Here is an 18,002-nt window from a genome sequence, read left to right as displayed (position 1 = left end):
GGGCAATGTTATACGAATGCCTAACAACAAGTACAGACCAATAAGTCTCCTGTGTGTCATGAGTAAGTTGCTGGAATCCATATTAAATAGAGAAATAGTCAACCACCTCTGCAGAAATAACCTTCTTAGTGACACGCAATATGGTTTCCGTTCTGCAAGATCTACCGCAGATGTGCTAACGGTTATATCTCATAGGATTAGTGAATCTCTTGACAAAGGCTTCCTTTCCAGGGCAATTGCTCTTGACATATCGAAGGCCTTCAATAAGGTATGGCATAAAGGCCTACTTCACAAGATCTCCAGCTACGGTATAACTGGAAATATTCTCTATCATTAAATCATTTCTCTCTGATAGGCTCATAAGAGTAGTGGTTGATGGACAAAAATCGGAGGCCTGCAATATTAATGCTGGAGTCCCTCAAGGGTCCATCCTGGGCCCAACTCTCTTCCTGATCTACATCAATGATCTCCCAAAATACATACTTAAATCATTCGTTGACATCTATGCTGATGACACGACCATCTACAGCAACACATCAAAGGCTGTAAATGATAAAGCTCTCTCTGATTCTCTCTCCTCTGATCTCGAGTGGTTCAGTAGGGGAAGACGTGGCTGGTTACCTTTAATGCATTTAAAACCAAACTCCTATCTTTACATCATCAACACTGATCCCCATCTGGCATCAATTGAAATGGATGGCTCTCGTCTAGGAGAAGCCCCATGTTTTGACAAGTTTCTGGGCTTGACCTTTACTCCTGATCTGAAATGGAACACGTATATCAAGTCTGTTGCCAAGGTCGCTGGAAAGATGGTGGGATCTTTCTACCGCTGCAGAAGATATCTCACTACTGATGCAATTCTCTATCTATATAAAAGCCAAGTACGTCCAAGGATGGAATACTGCTGCCATATCTGGGCAGGAACTGCTGAAAACAGCCTATCCTGCCTTGACAGAGTACAAAATAGACTTTGTGGCTTAGTGGGGGATGCCCTTTTCTCTTCCCTGCAACCTCTTTCCCACAGAAGAGACGTTGCAAGCCTATCTTTGTTTTATCGTTATTTCCATGGCAGGTGCTCATCTGAACTCCAGTCTCTGGTCCCCCCTCGCCAATCTTTTACAAAAAACACCCGTCTAGCTGAATCCACTGTCAAAAACTTTCTCCACTCTTTATCTATGCCTAAATCAAAACGTAGATTCCATGAACAAAGCTTCTTTCTTAGAACTGCATGCCTGTGGAACTCTCTTCCGTCTGCCTGCTTCCCTCCTGACTACAACTTGGATGTCTTCAAGTCCAACATAAACAAATTCCTGATGAACTGCCCCCTTAAGTAGACACTCTAAAATATCCACACTAACCTACTGTACTTACAATAACCCTTATCCATGAGTGGCTTCCGGGCCTTGATAAGTGGTGACTACCTTGTAAAAAAAAAAAACAACCTTTGAAAGCAAATGCTCTATGGTCAGCTAAAGAGGGAAAGCGATCCCAAGGAGGACAGAAAAAGAGATATAAGGACAACAAAGACCCACCTGAGACTGTCACTTCAGCCTCATCAGCTGGAAGGATGCTGCTCTCCAGAGGGGCATGTGGAACAGGATGGTCCATGAAGTATATATATACACACACACACACACACACAAAACTAAATTTTTATATTTAACTTATTCAGAAAAATAATTTTCAAAACAAATTGTTTGAACAAAGAATACAACACTTACAGTAATTTCCTTAATTTGTTTGGAAAATCATATTTTTCTGAATGAACTTTAAATACATAAACTGTAAATTTTAATTTGCTCCATCTTGTATATTGAGCAATTTTAATTGGCTGGGATTGTCTTGTATAGAAATATGACCTCCTAAAAATATTTTGTAAGACTTGAAACCAGAAGATTCATTAATTTGTGATCTAAATCATCTCATTATTCGGATATATATATATATATATATATATATATATATATATATATATGTGTGTCATCCACATACAGTACTGTTTCGTTGTATCACAGCTCATTAGTGTGGCTAGACAAGCACCTCTCCCAGCAGCGGATCAAATCTACAACCATCGAGTTGAGTCGGCAGCTCTACCCACAAGGCTACGAATCGGCGCCTGCAAATGTCCCTCATCAAGTGCCTATTAAAGAAGCACTTGCCCATTGCTTCACAGTGCTCAAACTACTAGTTTGTTTACAAACAAATGTACACACACACATATATATATATATGTGTGTGTGTGTTTGTGTGTATCATCAATATGATGGACTTATAAGATTATAAGTTGCCTTTTAACAAAAATATCTATTTGAAAACTTGAGGGAAATAAATTTTTGCCCTATTATCAAATTGTGTTTCTGTCAGTTTTTAAATGGTTCAAATCAGTTTACTTTTATTGATTTACTATTAAAAAGAAAAAAAAGAAATCAAACTGTCTCTTCTACTATGCTATGGATCATGTTATGAAGGTGGAGTGTGTTAGCTGTTTAATTGAACCTTATATGAACAGTGAAAGTTGTACTACCATGTCATTTTGAAATTTCTTTTTTAAGATGTAATTGGATTTTGTTTTAGAGTATGTTTTCTCGAATAATTGTTTATTTATAAACAATATTTATTGTATTCATTTGCTTCCCCCACCAAAGCAAATTAGGCATAAGGCCGTTTTTAATGTGGAGTAAAAACCAGCTCCCCTAAAAGTAGGCAAAAAGGGGGCACTCTGGTTACCAAAAATAATAATTGTCCCAGTATAGATGGTTTCGCCTCCATTGACTAGTACAAATTATCTAAAGTGCAGCATCTGCAGAACAGATACTACACTTTGATCCCGGTCCGAAGGCCAAGAACAACAGAAAAAAGGCAAGCCTCTTTTTATTTATTATTTATAATATTTATGTATTTAATTAATTGTACATTTAATAAAGATGACATAACAGTTGTAAAAATTTTCCACTTGTTCAAAATCTGGAGTTTTAGTTATACGTTGTGAAAATTGCTTAATCTAATTTATAAAACTTACTATGCCTTTCACGAGAAACACTCGTCTAGCTAAAACCACTATCAACAATTTCCCCCACTCTTTATCTGTGCCTAAACCTAAACATAGATTCCATGAACAAAGCTTCTTCCTTAGAACTGCACGCCTATAGAATTGTCTTCCATTTTCCTGCTTTCCAGCTGACTACAATATGGTTGTCTTCAAGTCCAACGCAAACAAGTTCTTGATGAGCTGTTCCACTTAACAAATTTACCGAATTTACATTACTAACGATTATTATTTTGTCCAATTGACTACTATACACTCTTAACCCTTATCCTCGAGTGGTCTCTGGGCCTTGGTAAGTGGTGATGCCTATGTAAAAAAAAAAAAAAAAACCCCACTTAGCCACTGTCACCTTCCTTTTGTGTATGTGTCAGCATTCCGTTTTTTTTTGTTTTTTTTGTCAGAGAGAAAGTGTTGTCTTTAATCCATGTAAAACTGCTAAATTAGCAGAATTAATAAAACATTTTATTTTTTTAAAGAAATATACTTTACTAGCTGGCCGCCCAGCGTTGCCCGGTTGTACAATATGCTTAAACATGATATTTTAATTTATACAGATTGCGTATGTATTATTATAGAATCAATACTCTATTGAATATTATATATTACGAGGAATAATTTGCCCAGTGGACTAATTCGCAAAAAATAAATAAATAATAATATCATTCATCAAATTCAGTCTGCATTTGTTTACACAGCTGATATTTGGGCTTGACGATGAATGCCCTGGAAAAGTAATTTCTGATTAATGTTTAGTTTTAAAATGTGCAAATGAACAAATGATTTGCGATGCTTTTAAATGGTAACTTTTTTTTATCATAAATTGAACTCATTAAGAAAAAATTTAAATAAAACGGTGAGGTAAACCCGGGCTTGAACAGAGGTCTTTTGATCTGTAGCCAAATGCTTTACCACTCAGCTATATCTCCAGATGACAAGAAATCTGGGTTTTATTAAGAAATGATTTGCTGAGATTTCATTATTTCCTTTGGCTGGTGTAACATAAAATAATCCCATGTAAAAATAATTATTTTTTTATCTATAAAAGAGAAAAGACTATTTTTAAAATCAGATTTTTTCAATTTTCGATACTTTTTGGGTGAATTTCTGTACAAAACATATCTAAGAACACTGCCAGACATATAAAATAGCTTTGTGTGAAATTTGCAAAAGATAGGCTCAGCCGTTTCGGGACCTATAAGAAATGAACTCTCTCAGACACACACACACAAAGTGCCTATTATATAATAGTATAGATTCTTACTATATCAGTTTATCATCCTGGAATCCTTTGGCCTGCCGACAACTGCAAAAATTGATTTCTTCTATACAGAGAGAAAAAGAAACTGTCACTCAAAATCACCACCACCCCACAACTCCCATACCCAAGCAAAACTGAACCTCTGGAAGTTTGACCGTATTCACTGACGAAACTGTCAACTGAGTCAACATCAGTTGCATCAAACCATAGCGGCGATGCACTGATGTACTCACTGAACCCGAGACATTTCAAATAGAGTTTCAACTCGCAACCACTACCAAAGTTTAAAGGAACATATTTTGAAACATTTTCATACACCACATCCTCCCCCCCCCACACACCTCTTTCAATCAATTATTCTAGGTTTAATTAAATCTAATTAAGCAATTAAAAACTATGTCAGAGTCTTTCATCATGCTACAATTTTATTTTTAACTAGAAGGCCGCCTGGTGTTGCCCATTCGCAAAATACGCTTGAACAATATTTTTTAATTTATGCAGATTTCATATTATTATAAAGCCAATCCTCTACTCATTATTATATTGTACCCAATATATAGAAGTGCACCCCCCCACTGACGTAACCCAGTCATAAAATATGCTTAAATTTATTTTAATTCATGCGAATTTCACATTTATTATTATAGAACCAATCGATTATTATATTGTACCCAATATATAGTAGTGATTTCAAAAGTTAAAAAAAAAAAAATTAAAATATATATATATATATATATATATATATGAGAGAGAGAGAGAGAAACTTATATGTAATATACTGAGTTTGTGTAATTCAGTAAATTTCCATATACCAATAAGTTTTAAGCCAAAAAAGGTTGACTTAAGGATTAAGCTACAAAATTATCACATTTCATAATTGAGCATTAATATACTGTGTGTGCAAAATCAAGACTTCAAGACAAGGTGTTGATGGCAACGAAAAGTGTATTTCATTTTATGTTACAATTGTTTCAATGTCCAGTTCGACAATTTCAAGCATTATATCATTTGAAAATTTTCGAAAACCAGCATTTCTTCAGACTTTATGAATAAACACACTTTTGACAATGTAGCATTTTTTGAATAGAAAGAAAAAAGAGGGGGGGGGTCCCTAATGGGAAAAATATGCGAGAAATATTTACCTTAGTTGTAGTTACAGAAAAGCCCATTTAAATATTCATATATAAATTAGATTATATATATATGACTTGGGTGCCATAAGCTAGAATCGAAACCAAAACATAGCATTCCAGCCTTAGTCATTAAGTTTGCTAGAAATAACATCATGATGTTAATATTTGAGACGGTGACGAACAGGTTCAAACTTTTAGCATAATATTTTTAATTAAATTCTTTAGATTCTGTACATTAAAAAATATATTAGTGAAACCCATGAAAATGTTACCATTTTAAACTTCATTTTGCTATATATATTACAGACGCGCTTAAAAATATCTCCACTATGGACACCTGGCATGCACGCAGACCTCACGATATACCTTTGTGTAAAATGAAACCAACTTATCTAAGAATTCTAGCTAATGCCATTTCAGAATATCTTCATGAGAGACTTATTTCTAAAACACTCATAGAAGTTTGACATATTTGCATTCTATGAACATCTGGCATTAACACAAACCCAACGATATTGTATTATCTTTACACAGAACAGAAACTACACTTTGATCTTAGCTGAAGTCCAATGAAAACGCATTTTAGCTAGTGTTTCATGCTGGATGAAAATTTTAAAATCAACTTTTCTTTGCATTTACACTTCAACAATCTGGTGATCCCTTTAAAAAAAAAAAAAAAAAAAATGAAGGGGAGACGGGAGTGTATAAACATAATGCACATAGGAACATGAAATTGTCTTAGCATATCGTGTACATTCTATTTCTCGTAGATTTTTTGTCCGTTCCACTTTTTCTTGAAAACTACTGGTGAAATTTTGTATGGGCATTTGTTATAAGTTTGTTTTTTTGGGTTTTTTTTTTGTTTTTGTTTGTTACAAAAGATTGATACATATCAAGGCCCAGAGGCCACTCGAGGATAAGGGTTAATGTATGCATTGTAGTCATTAGGACAATTGCATAATAATTATTTATAGTGGTAATTTGGAATAATTACATTATTTACAAGGACAGTTGATTAAAAACTTGTTTACCTTGAATGTGAAGACAATAATATTGTAGTCAGCTGGAAAGCAGACCAGCAACAAACTAAGTATTATGATATACATTCGATGCACAGTCAGAGATTAATAGGAATAATAGGGATTAGTATAAAATGCAACAATCAGTGCAAATTTAACCATATTCAACCATCAATTAAGCATCTCTGATCTAGCTGGTTGAACATTGTGTCACTTTCAGACATGATAGATGACTTCTATCACTTTTAGGATTTGTACACAACTGACCAAGTAGTAGATGGTCTGCAACAAAAAAAGAAAACAGTTTTTCATCAAACGGAAATAGAATCAAGTCATCTTTTCTAGAGCAACAATTTTATTGCTCTACCTAGTGTGTGTGTGTGTGTGTGTGTGTGTACACACACACACACACACAAGGTAGAACAATAAAATTGTCGCTCGAGATATATATATATACTAGCTGTACCCTGCCACACGTTGCTGTGGCTCAAATTGGCGCAATGGAAAAAGTTCCAAAATGAGAAAAAGCATGTTTCTTATAGGTTTTGCATGGGTACACAGTTTTTGTTGTTCCATTTTGCATGGGTACACAGTTTTTGTTGTTCCATTTTCTTAGCTGATATAGAGATTTTCTGGTTTAGTTACGTAACATAAATTGTCCATGCGAAAAAACAGTCAGTGTGTAACTGTAAGACCCACAATTGTAAAGATTGTTCCCTGTGCTTTGTTGATGGTTATTGCAAATGACAATAAAATTGGAAAGTGCAATTTCCTAAAGTGTAATGATGTATCCGGTGGAATCATAGGAATGCATGGAATGAAGATATATTCATCTGTGAAAGGTCCTGTTAAGATTGTTGTTTCTATGATATTGTTAATTTTTTTTACTGCAAGCTATGTGCCATTGCAAAGCTTGGATTGGTTTATATTTCACAACATGATAATTAGTATGCCAAATTTCAGTTGCAATACATGCGGTGGCATCCCTGGCAAATATAGCTGTTGGATAATTAAGCACTTTATCTGCTTTCACAACAGTGTCGATGGATTTGCATTTGACTACCTCACTTAGAATTTTACATTGAATAATTGCGTTAAGTTCATGGGCGTCTTTGTATTGGCCTGCAAGAATAGCTCATTCGCTCAGTCAAGTGGAATTCTTATAATTTGAATATCTGCAAAAACCTATTAAACTAACTTCTTTTGATGAAATAAAATTACAGAAATTACAGAAGTTATAAGTCAACGAATTTCGCATGTGTGTATGTGTGTGTGTATACACACACACACACACACAAGGTAGAACAATAAAATTGTCGCTCGAGATATATATATATATACTAGCTGTACCCTGCCACGCGTTGCTGTGGCTCAAATTGGCGCAATGGAAAAAGTTCCAAAATGAGAAAAAGCATGTTTCTTATAGGTTTAATTTTCCATTTTGCATGAGTACACAGTTTTTGTTGTTCCATTTTCTTAGCTGATATAGAGATTTTCTGGTTTAGTTACGTAACATAAATTGTCCATGTGAAAAAACACTCAGTGTGTAACTGTAAGACCCACAATTGTAAAGATTGCTCCCTGTGCTTTGTTGATGGTTATTGCAAATGACAATAAAATTGGAAAGTGCAATTTCCTAAAGTGTAATGATATATCCGGTGGAATCATAGGAATGCATGGAATGAAGATATATTCATCTGTGAAAGGTCCTGTTAAGATTGTTGTTTCTATGATATTGTTTGTTAATTTTTTTTACTGCAAGCTATGTGCCATTGCAAAGCTTGGATTGGTTTATATTTCACAACATGATAATTAGTATGCCAAATTTCAGTTGCAATACATGCGGTGGCATCCCTGGCAAATATAACTGTTGGATAATTAACCACTTTATCTGCTTTCACAACAGTGTCGATGGATTTGCATTTGACTACCTCACTTGGAATTTTACATTGAATAATTGCGTTAAGTTCATGGGCGTCTTTGTATTGGCCTGCAAGAATAGCTCATTCACTCAGTCAAGTGGAATTCTTATAATTTGAATATCTGCAAAAACCTATTAAACTAACTTCTTTTGATGAAATAAAATTACAGAAGTTATAAGTCAACGAATTTTGCCTTTAATTCTGATCAGCTGGCACTTTTTTGTACCCAATTTCCCACAAGTGATGCAAAAATTTTTGTGCGGATCGAACAGTCTGCAACTGGACATGCATATTTTGAGTTAAGTTTAATGTCTTCACATGGAACAAAAAAGTAGAGTATTTAAGGCAAGCATTTATTTCATCTGCTGGTGTTGATTGAAGAATAACAAGTAACATTTGTCTGAAATCTCCTGCAAGCAATATTACTGCATTCCCAAATGGTCTGACATTGCCACGCAAATCTTGCAAGGATCGACTAAGAGCCTCAAGTGATTTTTTGCATACCATTGTGCATTCATCCTAAACAATAAGTTTGCATTTCTGCAATATTTTTCCCCATATTGGATGTTTTGGAGATGTCGAACATGAGATTTTTGAAAAATTGAATGTTTTAAAGTAGAATAAATAATTCTTCTACTTGGCAGCAAGGTCGCAGGTATTCCTCATGCAGCAAGGGCTAAGGCTATATCATTTTGTTACCAAATGACTGCCAAAATCAATTTAATTAGAAAGGTTTTATCAGTTACTTCTGGTGCTGTTCAAGGTAGCAGTAATTTCCAAATAACTTCTATTCTCAGTCAGTAAATTAGGTGACTAAAATAGGATTTATCCATGTTTTGACAATGCCTTATTCACTGTAATTAATTTAGGAGACTAAAATAGGATGAGGGATTAGAGATGGACAGATAGAGAGGAAGATATATAGATAGAAAAGAGAAAGTGAGAGGAAAAGAGAAAGTGAGAGGAAAAGAGAAAGTGAGAGGAAAAAAGAAAAAGAGGAGATAGAGAGATAAAGGGATTGATAGATAAACAGAGAGAGGGGGAGAGTTAGAAACAGAGGGATGAGACAGAGGAAAGGAGAGAGATAGAGGGAGTTAGAGAGAGAAAGGGGCTCAAAGAGAGATGGAGAGGGTGATATAGAGAGAAAGATAGATTGAGAGAGGGAAAGGGAGAGATGGATAGAGAGAGATATTAAGAGAGGAAGAGAGAGGGGAAGAGAAACAGGTTTTTTTTCCTCGTTCAGTAGAGAAGAAATCTTTCGAGACTGAGGCAATTTTAATTTTTTGTTACTATCCAGAGTACCCCTTTTTTTTTGGGGGGGGGGGCTAGATTTTCCACACATTAGAAACCGACCGGGTTATCTGTACTTTCACTTAACAAATTAATAAAAGAAAAAGATATTGTAAAATTTGAATTTAACATGAAAATACTATTTTTAAAAATAGCATGATAACATAAGTGCATAAGTGCCACTTTATGTACTCCTTGGGCGTTGAGTTCCATGGCGACCAGCATAATTATTTAATGGTCGCTCCCTTAGCCCTCCCCCTAGTCAAGGCTAATGAATGCGCACGTAACATTTTTTTTATTTACTGACGTTGGCTTAGTAACTAAACGATTTATTAATAATTTCGTAACCCTTAAAAACATGCCGGAAGATTTAAATTGGTCCATTATTGTTGTAATGAAAAAAAAAAAAAAAAAAAGTTTCATTCAACATAAAACCTAAAACATATATTAATGATAAATGATTTATTCTATTCATTGAAATTTACTAATTTTTAAATAAAAAAAAGTTAATAAAAAAATAGTTGCTTATGTGCGCATGTAAAAATGTAAAAGTGAGAAATTATTTTAATCATTTAAAAAACTTAAGAACAGCTTCCGGAATAAACACCACTTTTGGAGCGGGGGAACTATTTGCAAAATTCAACTGATATTTGTTGTCAGCATACCCACCCGAAAATACTAATAAAAAAAAAAAAAAAAAAAAGGAGGGGTTCAGTGCGCGTTGCAGAAAAGTAGATTTATTTATCAATAAAAGTTGCAGAGAAGTAAATTTATTTATCAATAAAAGTCGTCATTTAAAAAAGAAAATTGTGGAGGTGGACCTAAATGTAAATATTTACCCAAAAAATTATCCCAAAGTTTATTACAAAAACGTTTTGTTTTTGCACTATTCAACAATTTGTTCATCCACGCATGTAAATTAAAAAATATTTGTAAAAGTGAGAAGTTATCAGTAAATGATTTAGTTTTTTTTTTTTTAATTTATTTATTTATTTATTTTTACATTAGGTCCACTTCCACAAATGTTAAGAACGGCTTTCAGAATAAACACCCTCAACCTCTCCATGTTAACGGATTTCAGAATAAACACCATTGGGGGGGGGGATATTTACAAAATTTAACTGATATTTGTTGTCAACATACTCATCCGCAAATACTATTAAAAAAAAAAGGTTGATAAAAGTCGTCATTTAAAAAGAAATTTAAAATCAAATGTTTGTAAAAGTGAGAAATTATTAATAAATGTTTAGCAACATTTTTCGGTGCTAATGCAGAGAGTGATCTGCGCTATTTTTTAAATCGTATTTTCAAGTTTAATTAAAGTTTTATGATGTTTTGTTTTTTTTATTCAATTGCAAGGTTAAAGTACAGAATAGGTACAAAACACCCTCCCCATGTTAAGAATGGCTTTTTAAATAATAACGTTATTATTTCAGCACAGATCACTCTCTGCATGAGTACCCATTTTTCTTTTAATATTCATAAAAAGTAAAACTTTTTTTTCAAAATAAATAAATAAATAAGTGTTTGTAAATGTGACAAATAATCGTTTAGTTACGGCAACGTCAGTAAATAAAAGATGTTACGTGTGGGGTGGGGTGGGGGACTAAGGGAGCGATCATTATTTTTTTTCTGCTCAATGCCCAAGGAGTACCAAAATGTAATTTTTTATTTTTTTGTCAAATAAATAAATTTCAAGCAATTTTTGCAATAAATAATAGATAGCAACTTCATTAATTTTACAACTCGCCCCAGCATATTATAAACACCCTAACTTCCCCATGTTAAAACGTCTTTCGAGGTTTATGGAAGGGCGTGTTTTTTTTTTTTAACATGGGGAGGTTAGGGTGTTTATAATACGTTGAGGCATGTCGTAAAAATGAAAGTTTAGAAAAAGTTAAAACAAACTTTTTTATGTAAACAATGCCGTGAAAGAAACTAAACAATTAAAACGTAATGTTTCATGAGTGAAAAGCCTTAACATAAATAAAGGAATTTAAAATTAAAAAATTGGTAAGTATATAAATGAATTTAAATTTTTAAAATATGGGATCTTTTTTTTTTTTTTACTAATGCAGAGAGTGATCCGCGTTATTTTTTAAATCGTATTTCCACGTTTAATTTAAGTTTTATTATATGTTTTTATTCAATTGTAAGGTTAAAGTACAAAATAGGTACAAAACACCCTCCCTTCCCCATGTTAAGAATGGCTTTTTAAATAATAACATTATTTCAGCACGGATCACTCTCTGCATGAGTAAGTTTTTTTGTTTTTTTTTTTACTTATCTTGTAATTCGAGAGTAGTTGAAACGGAAGTTACCAGAAATAAAACCGGGCAGTCTCGCAGAAACGACTTCGAAAAATATTTATATTTTAATTAATATTTTTATAATTCGCAATGTAAAATTATTTTAATAACATGCAAACATTTATTGACTTTACAGATAGATTTTCTGAAAATTTCAATTAAATTGGTAATGTAGAAATATGGTTGTATAAACTTAGAACAAACCAAGAATTACAGTCTTATATATATAGATATATATATAGTAGAACCCCGGGATACAATGGACCTACGATACGTTTTTTCTGGTTATGATGTGGAATACAATGTTTTTCCGACTCCTGGTTACAATATTTGCCCTGCCTTATGGTGTTATTTATAATGGTATTTGATTATATACTGTACTGTATTTTGTTACGAAGTTTAAAATGGTGTATTCCGGAGTTCTCCTGTATATATCTTACACCGATAGCTGTAAAAAAATTTTCAGATAAAGCAGATAAATTAAAAGCTCTGGCTGTAAGAAACCAAGATGATATCTGGCAATCAGTAGCCAATATTTACAGAACAATTATAAGAGAAACCAGAAGTGGGGAAAAAAGGAAACAATTCTGTTCATTTTCTAGGCAGTCTGTGATGACTAGAAGCACAAAATATTGGCAATGGCAGATGATAACACATTCTAGTTTATATAAAATACAATGAACAAAACGATTGTCTAGTAAATATTTTCTACTGTTCTCATCTTGTGTTATTTGCACATTTTAGTCGCTGTAACCTCCAACCCTATTCAGGTGTGATGCAGTGGATAGAGTACTTAGTGAAATTTAGTTGTGAAGGTTCAATCCTCAATGCGAGCACTCGCCATAAAAAAAGAAATAAAATACAGTTCTGAATTTTTGAGATGAAGGCTGATTGTTTATATTAATTGGATTGATTGGACTATTGTTCTTATCTTGAATGTTATTTGTGTAACGTTTCGGTTGGATTGTCCTTCGATCGTCCAGGCCTGTTTGTTTGCTGTTTGGAAAAAGAAAAGAGAAAAGTTGCTGGCTCCATAGATATTTTCATATTCTTTAAGTTAGTCTATCTTATGGTTATAGTTTCGAATTTCTAAAAAAAAAAAAAAAAAAAAAAAATGGTTGGCGTTTCTCTTATTTTCCAAATAACAACCAACATGCCTGAAGATGGTTGAAGGCCAAACTGACTGAAACATTGCTAAAAATGCGAACAATAGTCCGATCAATACACGTAATATAGAAAAAACAGTTGCGAATTTACTTAGAGCTTCTACACGGTCATAGCTGACGGAACAAAACATGCTACCTCCATGGATTGAATGAAGCGTCCCATTTGAAATTCCGTACAGATTCCAGAGTTCAACAGAAAGATTCCAGAGATTACAAGATACATCTGAAGAAGATTGGAGGTTACATAGACCTAAACACTGTGCAAATAACTAGAGATGAGAACAGTAGTCTGAAGAATCCAAATAATTAATCCTTATCTCAAAAATTCAGAACCATAGGTATTTTTTACTTACCGTATTTCTGGAGGCAAAATGCTATCACTATCAACATCATAACGATTCATGTTGGCAATGGAATGTCCGTCCCTGTGCGATCCCCTGTGTCGTCTATAGCTCATCTGAGCTCCCTTTATTTTGATTTGCTTTGTTCCCAATTCTACAGGCATAGTCGGGCCCACTGCACAAGTTTGCTGCTGTTATTTGACAGCGGCAGGAGGAACAAACGCCTGAAAAAGAAGGCAAACAAAATAAGTAAAAGGGGAAAAAGAAAAAACAAAGAAAAAATAAAATAAATTAATGAATTTAAAAAATTTGCAAATTATATTTCAATTTCCTTTTTAATTAACTAATATTGACAGAGTAAACCCTCGTTTATGAGATATCTATATTTATTTATATACTTCTGCCATCCTTCCTTTTTTTAAAGGTCCTGATTATTAAAATTGCTTTAAAGTCCTCGTATACAGGGTGACCAAAAAAAAAAAAAAAAAAAAGAGGCCAGCTAGAACATATGCTGTAGAACAGAGAAAAAAAGTTAAAAAAAAGGCCAAAGACCCTAGTGTTTTGATGTGATGTTTTGAATATAATAAACTAGTCATGACCAAAGTTTCCAATAATAATATTATAAGCTCTATTTCCTATTTGGTTTTATCGAGCTTTTACATCTGGCTGAGATAATTTTATAAATATTCTTTAATATTTATAATATACTTTAATTTTACCATCTTAGATTATTTTGGTAAATTTAATTGTATTTTTTATTTTATATATATATATCCTCATAAGTTTTAGTTTCGATTCAAGCTGATGCATTAAAGTCATATGGATATATTTTTATTTTTGAAATCAGAACTTTATAATATATAGAATTGATAGAAAATTAACTCTATAATAATATATAAAAAATCTGCATAAATTTAAATATATTTAAGCATATTTTACGATTGGGCTTGCAAGACGTCCCTGCTAGCTTAAATAAATACTTTTGCAGTTTTAACAAAAGAGCTACAAAAAACGACCCTGGTGTCTAACTGTGGGGAGGCATTGTAAATAGGTACAATAATATTAGGGAGTCTCCATTTACACTGAACATCCACAGAATGCCAACATAAATATATTACATAGAAAAGAGTTCATTATGGAATTTCCCCAGGTCCCACTTGTATCTACTTAACTGGCATGTCAGAAGTACTCAAATATTATATGTTATTTTAATTAAAAAACAGGAATTGATCTTTGTTGTAAAAAAACGTTGCCATATTTCTTGGGACATAATAACAAGGGAAGTAATTCAATTATACTAAAAAAAACATGGTAAAATTGGCAATAGTTACACACTATTTACCTCCCTCTGAAACTCTCCCCTGTTTTTTTTTTTTGTTTTTTTTTAAGGCATTATTTTTGCTAATTTTTGTCGGAAAGGAAAGTGGAAGAAAATCTGGCGTCTTACCACTACTCCATGACGCAACCAGAAGTTCGGAACATTAAATTTAGGCAAAGTCAATTCAATCGATACGATGATTTGCAAAAATGGCTTAAAAAAAAATAAATAAATAAAAAATAAACCTCTCCTTGTAGAAAACTGCCAAGCTGAGGGTGACGGAATTAATGTTTTTGGCCAATTTTTCGGTATTTGTCGTCCAAGAATGATGCTGATCTTGTGAAAATCCGTCACCTCTGTTGAAAGTTTTAGACATACATACATTTAAACAGACAGGTGAGATTTATATTATAGATGATCCTAAAATGGTCGATATGTAAAAAATAATTTTTATTTTAAATCTATTTGTGCATTGAGCGAACCATATTCTTTGAAAAACATTTTGACTTTATGGCAATAATTACTATAGTTGGAACCAATTTAGTCGCCATACGGTTTAGTTACATGCTGTCTTGATTTTAATCTTTGTGAGAATCATAAAAGTAGTGTAAAACTTCTGTTTGCAGAACTGATTTTACATGTCCTGAGACGAGTGTTCTAGTATGCATACGTGTGTATATAACATACACATTTACACAAATATATGTCAGCCCCTTTAAGAAACTCGTTTCTTATCGTTGAACACTTTCAGTTGAATTAAGTCTATTAATCTAGCTCTTATGCATAGGTCATCATATGATTAGATCACTCTAACGTAAAAAAAAAAAAAAAAAAAAAAAAAAAAAAAAAAAAAAAAAAAAACAACAACATTTAAAAATAAAATGTTTAAATTTCAATGTTATTTCAACCGGTTAACAGTAGCCGAATGGATACGGTCTTTGTTAATCAAGCCAGAGAAGACTTGTGTCGCCAGATTTGAATCTATCGACTGGTGTTAATCATGACACCCTGCACTGAAGATTCCCGAAAGGATGAAACACTATTGTCTGTAGGTATTTAATTATTATTATAGTAAATACCTATATATATATTTATAGCATGAATTTTATGTAATTGTAATCGCTTGGATATAATTAAACGGATCGTTTCCAATTAGCAGAAAAAGAAGAAGCTTGATATTCTTTAAAGAGAACTTGAATGTGTACTAGACCCTATCCTCGAGTGTCTAAGGTCTCTCTCTCTCTCTCCCCCCCCCCATCTCTCTCTCTCTGTACAAGGGTTTGTCAGAACAACCTGGCATGAGGATAATTTTCCCTAGAAGTAAATCCTGACCAAATATTCACAATCACATTTCGTATTCGTGGCCCAAATAAGATATCCTCAGTATGTCTAAAAAACACTGTCTTTTATGAGGAATGGTGTACCTTCAAGTGATGTTACTTCAAGTAACAGAACGAAACTAGATACTTCACCAGACTAAGTGAATTCTTGTTCTGGAATCTAGTAAGACCATGAGACCACTTTTATTGAAAAAAATCAATTCAGGTAACTTGATTATGTAGTAGGGCTGACATCTTTTCAATGTAGCCTCAATCATGGAGCATGCTTTTTCCACAAAAAACAGAAAAAGAAGCTTCATATTCTTTAAAGAGAACTTGAATGCCTACTCGACACTATCCTCGAGTGTCTCTGTACAGAATACTCTGCGGATGGCGGCAACCAGGCTGGCTTTGGTGTTGTGAGAGGTTATGTTGGTGATGTTGTCGATATATGACCAAACGAAGTAGTCTAGCGGGTTCAAGTCAGGGGAGGAGGGGAAGCCAGTGAGAGAAGGGCAAAAAGTTATAACACTCCTTCTGAAGTCAAGCCTGGGTCTCTTTAGACTTGTGGGCCAACACCAAGTCATGCTGTTACACCCAGGGTCTGCCAGCAGCCACCTGATTGCACCAGGGAATCACCACACTCTTCAGCACATCCAGGTACACTTTGGTGTTGACTTTCAAGCTGACTTCACATGTTTATATGACAAAGTATACTATAACATATTTATATGGTCAAATTGGGGAGAGGGAAATTATGTTCTCAACTTATTTACTAACTCAGGGTTTGAAATGTAAAGGAAAACTTGAATAGAATATTTGAATATCTACGTATCATAGAGATTAAGTGTTAAACACTAGGAAGATGCCCTTGATTTATGAGAACTTCGCCTGAAGTAGAAAAAAAAAGCGTACATACAGGAAATTTTTCTAGAATTATAATCGCTTGGAGCTAATTAAATGAATCGTTTCCAATTAGCAATAGAGAAAAAAGAGGCTAGATATTCCTGAAACAAATAAATGGAGTACAAATACAAAGATTTCAAATAAATCAGTTTTAAAAAATAAAAAAGTTCCAGCAAACATGATTTTTATGCATACTAGCAGGGAGACCCAACATTGCCTGAGATTGAATGAGGATCAACGAATACTTCACATGCCCATATTTTATTGTCACCCATTTTTCAATCAAATCAATTAATTACCTGCTCCAGTTGTGGACCCACCGTGGTTCCCTGGAAGGAAGCTTCACATACTGCCCATAATACACTGAAATTTACATTGCACTGCAGAGAACCTATTGTTGATTTTATAAAATTATTTTTTATGTAACGACTTGAATTAAAGCTTAAAATGCAAAAGTTAAGCATCATGGTTCAATTGTGCTCTAAGCAGAAACATTCATTTTGAATGCGCCTCTGTTATATCCAAGAACCTACCCCTGATTTTATATGCCAGGCTTTTCCGCTTGTGTGATAATAAAACTTCTCAAAGGCAATTATGATGTTAGACTGTAGAAGGCGTTAACTTTGGTGAAAATCACCTGTTCCTTATTTCATCAGATTTTTTCACTTATCGAAGACATGCCAATACAAAATCTATCTAAGAACACTGCCATGCACATAAGTATATTTTAAAATTTTGAAAAAAATCGGTCCAGTCGTTTAGGAATCCATAGGGAACAAACTCAAAGTTTATTTTTTTATATAATAGTAGAGATGGAGATTTTTAAATCAAGAATGACATGCTCTTAAAAAAGTCATACATGATAGAAACAGTTCCCTCTCATCAGAAATAAAATATGTGAAAACATCGAAATTAAAGTAAAAAAATAGAGTACATAATTTAACCGGAAGTGAGCAAAAGAAAACGTGTAAAAAA

At 33.4% G+C, this 18,002-nt stretch overlaps 1 protein-coding gene across 1 annotated transcript in view; it reads right to left on the bottom strand.

Annotated features, from left to right (window-relative positions):
* LOC145258166 (WD repeat-containing protein 37-like) overlaps positions 1 to 18,002 on the bottom strand; it is a gene marked incomplete in the record, with an annotated part of 749,116 nt that overhangs the window by 643,635 nt on the left and 87,479 nt on the right. The window contains 1 exon segment of the mRNA XM_080115977.1: positions 13,497 to 13,708. Within this exon segment, the coding sequence (XP_079972103.1) occupies positions 13,497 to 13,648 (152 nt within the window).

Source organism: Euprymna scolopes, chromosome 33, assembly GCF_053919585.1.
Source record: "Euprymna scolopes isolate OS-2025 chromosome 33, ASM5391958v1, whole genome shotgun sequence".
Taxonomy (NCBI): domain Eukaryota; kingdom Metazoa; phylum Mollusca; class Cephalopoda; order Sepiida; family Sepiolidae; genus Euprymna; species Euprymna scolopes.
The sequence above is the reverse complement of the archived record's forward strand: the minus strand, read 5'-3'. Positions and strand labels throughout refer to the sequence as shown.